Raw genomic sequence first — 10716 nt, 5'->3', positions numbered from 1 at the left:
AAATCAGGTGATGTCCTTCATGTGTAATGGGAGATCTGTGGGGGCAAGAGAAATTTCACTCTGTTCACTCTTAGATTTTTCTATCTTCCTTATCACTATGTTGCTTGTTCCAGAGAAGCGTACTTCTATTCATAAAATAAATACAGAAACAAAAGGTTCTTATAATAAATGTAAGATTAACTGTGAACAATCTCAGAGTTACTTTGTCATGCTTACTTAGAAATATTTATTTTTTTCTGAAATCATTATCTGTATGTAAATCTTAAGGGAGGGAACATTTATAAAGGAATTGATAGGATTAGTAGGAGGAATTGATCCTTATTTATCCTTTAATTTCAGTATTCTGCATCCATTAACTCATGATATTAAAATACTATTAAGCTGCTCACTGAACAAACAAATTGACAAGACATTAGAAAAACCTGAATCACTAAATGAATATTTCAATGAATGAATGTCTATTTAGTGTGTTAGTAACTAGTTAACACACAACAGACCACTATGGCATCTTTATACACAGGGCAAACAGCACCTGATTGCATACAAATAGCATAGCTGCCGTACCAGCGCATGTATTGTATCTGTTCGGCAAACACTGTGCAGCAACAAGGCCTAATAAATTCATTGCAACAAAATCCTCTCATAGAATGCAGGGGTTATGAGACCAGGTGTTAAGGGAGGTCTGATCTCTTAAATTTCCCAAGATGGTAGCATCTGCGTTGTTACTCCTTGCACTTCATGTCAAGTTCAAGCCCTAAGGTAACCTAAAAACCCTAAACAAGTAATACTCACAGGAATATTTTGGTGGCTGAAGGAAATTCTGGCTGCAGCAGATTTGAAACAGCCATTGTTGAAACAGGGACCTATTTTTAGGGGAAAGGGTTTTATTCAGTGCTGGGGTTATCAGGACAGAAATGTGCTTACTCTATCAACAACTGTATCTGCAAGTGCATTCCTTTATTTTTTTCGCCTCTGGGAACTCCTATGGGGAAATGCAAAATCTATCCCTAATGTTACTGTTGCATGGAGGGCAAAATGTGCCCTCCATCCCTAACACAGATACAAAGCCCAGGGGAAAGATGTACAATATATATCTGTGCATAGAGGACACACATACCCGGTTTCCCATAATATACAAACCCTCCACATAAACAAACTCAAATCGCCCATGATTATGACAAGCATTTTGTTATTTTTGTTATTTTAAAAAAATCGGTTACAGCTTTTTTGTGTGTCACTGCTCAAGAACTAACTTGTATTGATATTGTTTTATTTCCACCCTGACTTTAGAATAAACCCTCACAAGATGACTTACAATAAAAAAAAATGTTCAAACAGTTGAACACACACATAAAACAACAGATGCAATTACACAGTGGAAACCGGCAGGGCAGCACAGCTCACCTGGCTTCCCAATGCTGCCCGTCACGTCAGGTTAGCAGGAGGGCAAAGGGCAAGGCAGCAGGGAGCTCAGTATGAGCGCAGCAGCCGGAGTATCCAGATTGGCTCTGCCATTGTACCTGCACTGCCTTGCCCCTCCTAGTAACCAGTAGTGATGTGTGGCATTGGGAACCCAGGTAGGCAACACCCCTCTGCCCATGCTTCCCTACCGGCTACTACTGCAATCATATATAGAGGGCCAGCAGCAAATACCTGGCAAGATTATAAAGTATTTAGGGACTGTTCAAAGTTGGCAGGAGTTGGAGCTCAGTAGAGAATTAGAACTAGGGAATTCTGCAAGTCTGGGGCCATCATTAAAAAAGGTCCAGTCCCTGCTACTTCTAAATTTATCAACCTGAGTGGCCTCTCAAGTGGATCTTAGGGCTCAGGACTACTCAGGCAGTACCATTGACATGGCATTGCTCATCCATGTTCCCAATGTCACACGTCACTACCAGGGCAAGGGCAAGGCCACTTGTCTTATATGGACTGAATTTCAGTTTTGTTGCCTTCATTAGCTCTGTAATTCTTGCATCGCTGGACTACACAGCCCTTTGGGTCACTTCCAACTCTGCAATTCTGTAAGTCTATCTCAAAACTACCTCAGGATCCTTGTTTAATGCTTCCCTGCCTCTTGGGGTGGGGCTAAAGGTCTGGCCCCACTCCCCTCTCTACATACGTATTCCTTGCACACAAGTAACATGTAAACAGGGCTCATGTTTCAGTTGTTAGGAAGACAACTGACCTGGGACAAGTGTGTGGGTCAAAAGCACATAATATCCCATTACAGAGATCACAGTCTCATCACCCCCTATTCAGCAAAGCAGAAGTGTGTGTTTTTTATTTCTAAAAATGTACCCTGGAGCAAAATAACTTAATCAAAGGTCTATGGCCTGATTTCCTGACAATACAAACAAGGAGCCAGGTAAAACATTTTTCCCCTTTTCTTTTTAAGAACCTATGTGATGGAAGAGAGTGAACATCAGAAGCTTCCGTCCGTTGTTTTTTCATTTATTTTTGTCTTTGCACACGAAGGCAGCAAACAAGGCAAGTATTTTTTTTTAGTCAGCTTACTGTGGACTGACTTCAGCAGTCTGAAAGAAGCAATAATTGATTTCAATAATTAATTCCTGCTGACTAAAATAATGCTGCTGTTTATGCACACCTCCCTGAGACCCAGTTAAAAGGAACTTTGAGTCAGGAATGCATAAACAGTAACATTACTTTGGGGAGCAGAAGTCCCCTAACATACTGCATATTTGGGAAGGGCTTTTTAAGCCCCCAGGCTATATGAAAGTTTATTTCTGCTTTCCCATATTGCCTCATGATAACCCTGAATGAAGTTCACAGAATCTGAAAAGCTAAGCAGAGGAAGCAAGAATAGCTTTGACAGCAGAGAAGGTCTGATGCCATAACACTCCTCTAAGTTTGATCAAGGCAGAGACGGGAGTTCATATTTCTTTTCCATTTTTCTTTCTTTTCAGGTTTGTTTTAAAAGTATCTTGGTTGCTGCTGTTGTTATTCGTAGTGGGACACGGGTGGAACTGTGGTCTAAACCACCGAGCCTCTTGGGCTTGCAGATCGGAAGGTCAGCAATTTGAATCTGTGTGATGGGGTGAGTCCGCGTTGCCAGTCCCAGCTCTGGCAAACCTAGCAGTTCAAAAGCATACCAGTGCAAGTAGATAAATAGGTACCACTACGGCAGGAAGGTAAATGGTGTTTCTGTGTGCTCTGGCTTCCACCACAGTGTCCTGTGTACCAGAAGCTGTTTAGTCATGCTGGCCACATGACCCAGAAAACCTCTCTGCAGACAAACGCCGGCTCCCTTGGCCTGAAAGTGGAGATGAGCGCTGCACCCCATAGTCAAATTTGACTAGACTTAACCATCCAGGTGTCCTCCACCTTTACTTTTACCTGTTATTTGTAGCATCCCATGTTTCCTGTTGGCATATCTTTCCAGAAAAGGTAAGTGCTGGGTTTTAAGGGTACGAGCCTGACTTCCACTTCCTCTCCTCACCAGCATACCCTCCGGCCACCGCCATATTTGCAGCCCTGTCTTACGCAGCAACTGCAGAAGATGGTGCAGAGAGAACAATTGGACCACGGCCACATCCACACTGCAGAAGATGGGCTAGGTGGGCAGGATAGTGGGACCTCATCCAGGTTGACTGCTGTGCACATGTCAGTGAGACGGGATCAGGGTCCACACTGAGCAGGCAAAAGCGGGAAGTCAGTGGCAGCTGGTGAGAATCTGGCTTAGCTGGGAATGCTGAGCAATAGGACGCCCACTATTGCTCATTGCAATGCCCACCTCTCCAACTGCAGCATGGGGAGCACTGGACTGCTTTGCTTGTCTTGTTGGGATATACAGGTGTCCCTCCACTAACACAGGGTTTACGTTCTGGGCATTCATTCAACACAGGATGAATGATTTTACTCTGCACATGCTCAAAAGACATTATCTTTTATTCACAGGTTTGTACAAAGTCAGGTGTATTTCTAACAACTTCATGCAAACTGACCCAAGCAGCTTCCTGCATACGTTTGCCTGGCAAACCTAACTTGTGAATATGGACATCACCACAATATCAGAAAGATGGCCAAGAAAAAAGTGTTTTCTCTGAAGCTTTCTGTGTAAAAAAATAATAGGTGGCAAAACGCAGTAATGTAGGACAGACCTAGTTTTGTCAATGGCTCTGTTCCAGTGATATTTCTGTATGAGGTTATAATTAGTTTGTTTGACCCACAAGTGATGAGAAATGCTGAACAGCTAAAAAACAAAAACTCCAGAAAAAATAACAAAAATCATCTTCATTACTGAATTTTCTTTATACTGTATAAACTTGCTTATATATACCTTTGGAGATTTGTGTAGTTCAGAGGCTTTCAGAACACTTTAAGCCACTATAACTGGTCCAATAAATGATATATTTCTCTGTTTTAAGGATCCTAAATTGAACAAAGCACTTTACACATTTTTTACATCTCCTGCGGTGTTTTCGGGATATTAAATCTGATAGAAGAGAAAAATTCCACACAATGCATGTTTTACTATGTATGATGTATGAGTACAAGCTTGGACACAGATATTTGAATATTTTAAATTTCAGATGATTCACAGTACTTGAACACCTCGATTCTTTTATCAATGACCTTATTTATATTATATCAACTATCGGCAAATTTATGCCCCCAGATTTCCGATTCTCTACCAAGCCTGAATTTACTGCAGCCGATTATCAGAGCAACCTTTTATCACTAATGTGGTGCCCATAAAATATCTCTCTCTCTCTCTCTCTCTCTCTCTCTCTCTCTCTCTGTGTGTGTGTGTGTGTGTGTGTGTGTGTGTGTGTGTAAGCTCTGCACTGCTCACATATATTCACTATTAACTGCATGCAGGTATACTACGAAATGTTGACCTTGTCTGACTCCACTAGTCCCATGGTGGTGAGGTTCCTGCTGTAAAGAACAGAATAAAAGCACAGCTAGGCCAGATGTTTTTCCTATTAAATAGATTAACTTAGCCCAAATGTAAAATTAAGAAAACATACTGGTTCTGATTTACTATCAGTCCATGATCTGTTGCTGCAAAGGGAACAACGGACAGTCCTGAACAGCCAACTTGCAATTTATTAAGAACAGCAAGGGAATTCCATACCCTCACCCCTGACTGCTCTAAAAATGCTGAACGGAGGGCCCCGGCCTAGTGATGAAAGCTGCTTTCTGACAGTAAAAGCTGAGTAAAAACAACATTAAAATCATTTAGAGAATGCCTGGTAAAGTACTGCCACAGAATACTCAAGACCCCACAAAAGATACTTGTTTCCAGAAGGCTCTAAAAGGTATAATTCCAAGGTCTGCCTGAGGTACTTCCTTTTGCAAATGAAATTTTTAGCTTTCTTGTCATATTTTTGTGAGCCACAAGGGAGCAATGTCCAGGGGATTAAATCCCTAAAAATAAAAAATAAATTTAAAAAATGAGGCCATGCATTATTTTCCTTCGTTAAAATGTGATTTTGCTTCATAAGCCTCCCTTCCGTAACTGGGAACGCAAATAAAAAGGTTTGTGTTCTGAAGTCATTAATGGCGGACAATGCTTATTCACCTCATAATTGCTTTGCCATTTGTGCCATAATCAGGGACCCTCTGAAAATTCTCACAAATCTGAGGAAGCGTTTATTGCGTTTCTTTAAATTGACAGGACTATTTTATAAACAGACATATGGAGACTCAGAAGATGGGGGGGGACCCAAAATGTGGTCACCATGCAAATTTGCATCCCACATTAGCACTGACAATTATTGCTCCCTTCAGTCTCCCCACTCCCCTAAATTCCTTAGGCTTTACTTAGGTCAGGCTTCCTCAACCTTGGCCCTCCAGATGTTTTTGGCCTACAACTCCCATGATCCCTAGCTAGCAGGACCAGTGGTCAGGGATGCTGGGAATTGTAGTCTCAAAACACCTGGAGGGCCAAGGTTGAGGAAGCCTGACTTAGGTGCTTCCATTTTCCCTGATAACTTCTGGAAGCCAACCATCCTCAAAGAGCAGCATTGTCAAAATGGTGGTAAAAGGAGCATTCCCAACTCAGTACAGGTGTCGCCTTTCCCCCCTCCATCTGCTGGAGCACCTAGGTAATAGATGGACCACTTGTTTTTGCCAGTGAATGAGGTGATAATGAGGCTTTCCGGTTTTATTATTGTTTGTGATGTATTAGCAGAGATGAAGTCAGAGAAGGACACCACATTCCTATTCTAATACACACACACTTTCTATGCCACAGAAACCTTTCTAGAGTGCTTGCATAGAACCACTATAGGCTGACTTCTGCTGCACAGAAAGAGTACAGTGGTACCTCTGGTTATGAACTTAATTCGTTCCGGAGGTCCGTTCTTAACCTGAAACTGTTCTTAACCTGAAGCACCACTTTAGCTAATGGGGCCTCCTGCTGCTGCTGCGCCGCTACCACACGATTTCTGTTCTCATCCTGAAGCAAAGTTCTTAACCTGAGGTAATATTTCTGGGTTAGTGGAGTCTGTAACCTGAAGCGTCTGTAACCCGAGGTACCACTGTAATCTGAATGTGGGGCTCACTGGTAGGCAGGGGGCGGAAGAGCCCCATTTGGTTACAGTAAATCCTATATAGTATAAGCAAAGTCATTTTCCAAGTTTACCCTTGTGTAACCAAATGTCACCACTCATGCCTAAGGAGGAGGAGGTATCAGCAACTTGGAGGAAAGCACATGAAAAACCTAAAAGAGGACCCTCTCCCCCAAAAGTGTCCAATGACAAAGAGTAAACATGTTCAGTGGCCATGCAATACTGGCTCACTGATGGAACTAGGGAGGGTAATATGGGAAACTGGGGGAGAATGGAATTAAATGGTGTGCCCTGGAAGAGGGCATGGCTGACTGGCTAACACCCCCCCCCCCCAATGATCCATAGTGCAATGTTTTGCTGCAAGTCCCACTTTTCATTCCTTGTTTTCACCCTTCCAACTCCATCCCACTGCTGTAGGTGGTACTAAGTGGTATAAAATGTATATGGTAAAAGCAGTATAAAAATAATAGTGTGCCAAGTTCAACTGAACAAATGCTGGTGCCAGTGCATTGAGTCCAACTAGGGCAATAGGGATTCCCCTCTGCCCCCCCTCCCCCCATGTGCCCCTGAGCCATCCTGATGAGCTCTTGGGTGGGTTGGGAGAATCCCCAGGACACCATGCAGGGGGAGAAAATAGGAGATTGCTCCACAGCAGAAACGCTTGTGCTGAAGGAACTATTGCCTTAGTGAGACTTGAGGGTCTTGCAGCATTGCCTTTTCAGCCTATTTGTTTCTCTTGGGGGGGGGGGTGTTATGCACAGTTCCTGACAAGGTGCAGTGCATCACCAGATTATAAGTTTTGAAATATTATTTGAACAGGATGGGGCAGGGGAGCCACTATTTACAGAACTGCCTCAGTGGAACACTGGGAATTTAGCTGCCCATTAAACTACAAAGAATTATTAATCTGGTTATGAAAATTTCCCTTTAGATCTCAGCTTTGACATATCATTTACACAGAGATACGAACAATTTCTTCTTCTAAGGGACGTTTCCTACTCGCATCCCACTGTAAGAGAGTCAATTTAGGGAGATTTGCTGACTGTTAAAAGTCCCTTTTCCACATCAGAGGAAGAAGCAAAGTGCCACTCTCAGCAGTGTGAATCTGGCCAGGATCCAAGGAAGCAAGGGCTGACTTAGATCTCAGTGGGTGGTGACCATTATGCATTTGGGGGAAAGCCGTTCCAACCTGGCAGGAGAACTGGTTGTAGTGTAGAGGGGAAGGGGGGGAATAAAGTACAGCTACTAAAGTCACCTAGTGCCATTAGCCTTCCCTGCTGTGGGTTAGTATATCGAAATTAGGCTCTAAGAAGAGATTGCTGTTTGCAACGAGGATATCAAACAAAGCAAATTGGAGGTAATATGATGCTGTTAACATCAGACGCGCCACATAAAATGCTGGTAAGAAGCAGGGATTATGAAGGACTTCCACTGAGAACAAGCATTTGGTTAAACAATGATACAGCGAAGGCCTTAACCTCATGTTCCCCCACAATGATTTGGCCTTTAGACGAGAGCGAATACAGAGGGAGCATTTTGACAAGCAGCCCTAAGCCAGTGGCAATTAGTCCCATATGAAATGTGAGTCTATAGTAACACATGCATCCTCCTACAGTAGGAGTGGGGAGTGGGGGGATACTTTTTCAAACAAAGGAAAGAAACAGAATATTTTAATTCAAAGGAAGCTAACTTGTAATACCTTGAGTCATATTTTAATTAGGTAGGCTACCTGTGAAGAGACCGGAGATGTAATTCCCTCAGTCCACCGGACTTCCATGAGGCAAATCAGTTATTAATTTAAACCTGAAATTAAAATACAGAAGTAATAAATACGAAGAAAGACGCAGTTAAGAGCTCTTCTTATGCTGCTACAAATCTTGCATTCTGAAAGTCGGCATCTACCAAAATCTTTATGAGAATGCTGCATCTATTATTTGAGTATGGCTATTACAGAAAGTTAAGTCAAAATCCATGTTATAGTCCTGAGGGGACTGAGCATCTTTCCCCACCCAGAAGGATTGGTAAGTTACCACATGTTGCCATGTAATTATACTTTAGTGACTCTTATCAGTTCAAGGGATTCCCATTTTTTGGTGAAGCCACACAAAAGCAGAGTTTTGGAGATGTGATGAATAAAATAATACTTTAGAAGCTTCTGTCCTGAAGGCAAGCCAGCTGAAGGCTGGTGATGATGATGCTTTGGATATACAAAGTGCTGACTATGTCCCATTGAGACCAATGAAATAAATTCATTGCAAATAGCTCTACTCCCATGCTTTTCCATTGTGTTTAGTCAAACCAGATTTTAGCTGGATCAGGGCTATACAAGTATCAAGGGTCACTGCTATCCTGCCCCCTCATACTGGTGATGATTAAATATCCCATCTGCATCCCTTTTTACAAGCCCAGAAGCAATACGGATTTACCACTCAATTTACTAGATTTACCATCCAAAACAGTTGATAAAACTGAATACATTTAGTTTTATATTTGTCTCAAAAAAAAAAAATAGTGTCAGCTGAGACTGGTACTCATGAAATTAGAAAGTGACATATCAGAATTCTTGTGCAGTTGATAATCTGATCAGGAGAGGTCCTTCTGAAAATTTACCTGACTTCACTAAGGAGAAGGCAAGTGGATGAATGCAAAAGAATTGTACATGTTGCAAACAGGATACCCAGTACAAGTTATAAAGTGATTTCCTTTATAAAGCAACCATTTCACAATTTACTTCTGCAAAAGCACAAAAAAGAAAAATCAAGCACAGTCCACTGAAGATGATTGTGGTGATGATGAGGCAGAGATATTATTTTTATTAGGTTTCAACAAATATGCAGAATGAAGCTTGGAACTTGGAATTAGCATGTGAAACCAGATACAGAGGAAATGTGAATTTCAAAACTGAACGAAAGCAGACTGTAATGAAGATTAGTTACTCCTATGTGCCTCACTTATAAAACTAAACTTGTTTCGTGCAGGAGGTTCCGAATGAGACCACTAGCAAAATTCTAATAGCATATTTATATAAGAACCGATATCACTCAGTGGTATGTGAAATATTGGGAAAGGAAGTTTCATGTTTGCTTAGGTTGAAGGGCAGGCTGGAAATGGTCAAATGAATATATAACATGTCTCCTGAATAGAATGGAGAAGATATTCTTAAAGAATTTGATGAGGTGTTTAATGAGCTTGGATACATTATGGATATAATACATCATGTAATATAGATCCAAATGTGCTGCCAAAAATATATGTGCCATTTAAGCCCCATTAGCACTAGGGAACCAAGGAGATGCTGAAATCAACCGGATGATAAAATTAGATGTCACTGAGAAAATTCAGCTATCTCTTTATTCGTCTTCAGGAAGGAGAACCCTAACATGAGCAACACCTTTGACTCTGGGTGTGGGGTGAAGAGGTTATGGGTGTTTTCTTCTGCCTGCAATAGATATTTTCATGTGAGTTGTTCAGTGATGAGAAACTTAACTGCTATAAATTCCATTTTCCTTACTGGAGATATCACAGCTTTCAAGACTGCTTGACTTTGCATGTAACAAATGGAAAGAAATGCTGGATAGTGATTATGAAACTGTCACGGGTGAGCTTCGTCTTTGTCTACTATCATTGTCTTCACTCATATGTTGATCTTGAATAGCAACCAATGCTAATGGGAAATGGGCAAAATGACATGCTTTGGCAATGTCCAGACCAATTTAGTAGTCACTCTGCTCTGAAAGTAGCAGGACACACTCAAAACATATGTGGGACAATGGCTTTAATCAGCTGAGTGTCAAGGAGAAGTGAATTCCATACTGTGGGACCTTCCCAAGGTCTTAATCACCATCCCCTTCACAAAAACAGATGGTATCTGGGAGAAAATGTCAATCAAAGGAAAGTAAGTTTTAGGTTCAATCTGAATATTCAGAACTCTGACTCCCTGCATCAGGAGCTAAAGGTTGTAGTGATCCTTCAAGGACCATACAGAAACAATATCCAGTCAGTGCCTCATCAGCACCTAAAATAATGAGCAAGGTTGTAATAGCTACAACTAAGTGATGGAGAACAAAAGACTAAAGGGAGGCTGGGATGGAGAGTTGTGTGAGAGAGCAGGCTGGAAGAAGCTGAGGACAGACATGTCCTGCTGTGAGCTGGACTAGGGATCCCATAGGAACTGAATGAG

General features: G+C 41.8%; 1 protein-coding gene and 1 long non-coding RNA gene across 12 annotated transcripts in view; one reads left to right on the top strand and one right to left on the bottom strand.

Annotated features, from left to right (window-relative positions):
- The window catches only part of LOC310710655, an 81463-nt gene that overhangs the window by 52703 nt on the left and 18044 nt on the right, over positions 1-10716 (bottom strand). For both annotated transcript variants that reach the window (XR_014528172.1, XR_014528173.1), the window contains exon 2: positions 8266-8339. This is a non-coding gene — a long non-coding RNA (uncharacterized lncRNA). The remainder of the gene's footprint in view (positions 1-8265; positions 8340-10716) is intronic.
- The window catches only part of LOC310710139 (uncharacterized protein), a 37727-nt gene that overhangs the window by 12725 nt on the left and 14286 nt on the right, over positions 1-10716 (top strand). For 7 of the 10 annotated variants that reach the window (XR_014527852.1, XR_014527854.1, XR_014527855.1 and 4 more), the window contains 3 exons: positions 2396-2487; positions 3461-3575; positions 3916-4379. The exons of 1 other annotated variant lie outside the window; for it this stretch is intronic. Coding sequence is in view for 1 of the 9 variants with exons in the window: in XM_083510696.1 (XP_083366822.1) it covers positions 3461-3575; positions 3916-4001 (201 nt within the window). In the remaining 8 variants the exon portion in view is untranslated. Of the gene's footprint in view, positions 1-2395; positions 2488-3460; positions 3576-3915; positions 4380-10716 lie in introns of those variants that run through there. 2 more of the 10 variants (XM_083510696.1, XR_014527853.1) reach the window with 2 other exon arrangements.

Source organism: Podarcis liolepis, assembly GCF_965112155.1.
Source record: "Podarcis liolepis genome assembly, chromosome: 1".
Classification (NCBI taxonomy): Eukaryota; Metazoa; Chordata; class Lepidosauria; order Squamata; family Lacertidae; genus Podarcis; species Podarcis liolepis.
This window is presented reverse-complemented; position numbering and strand designations above follow the sequence as displayed.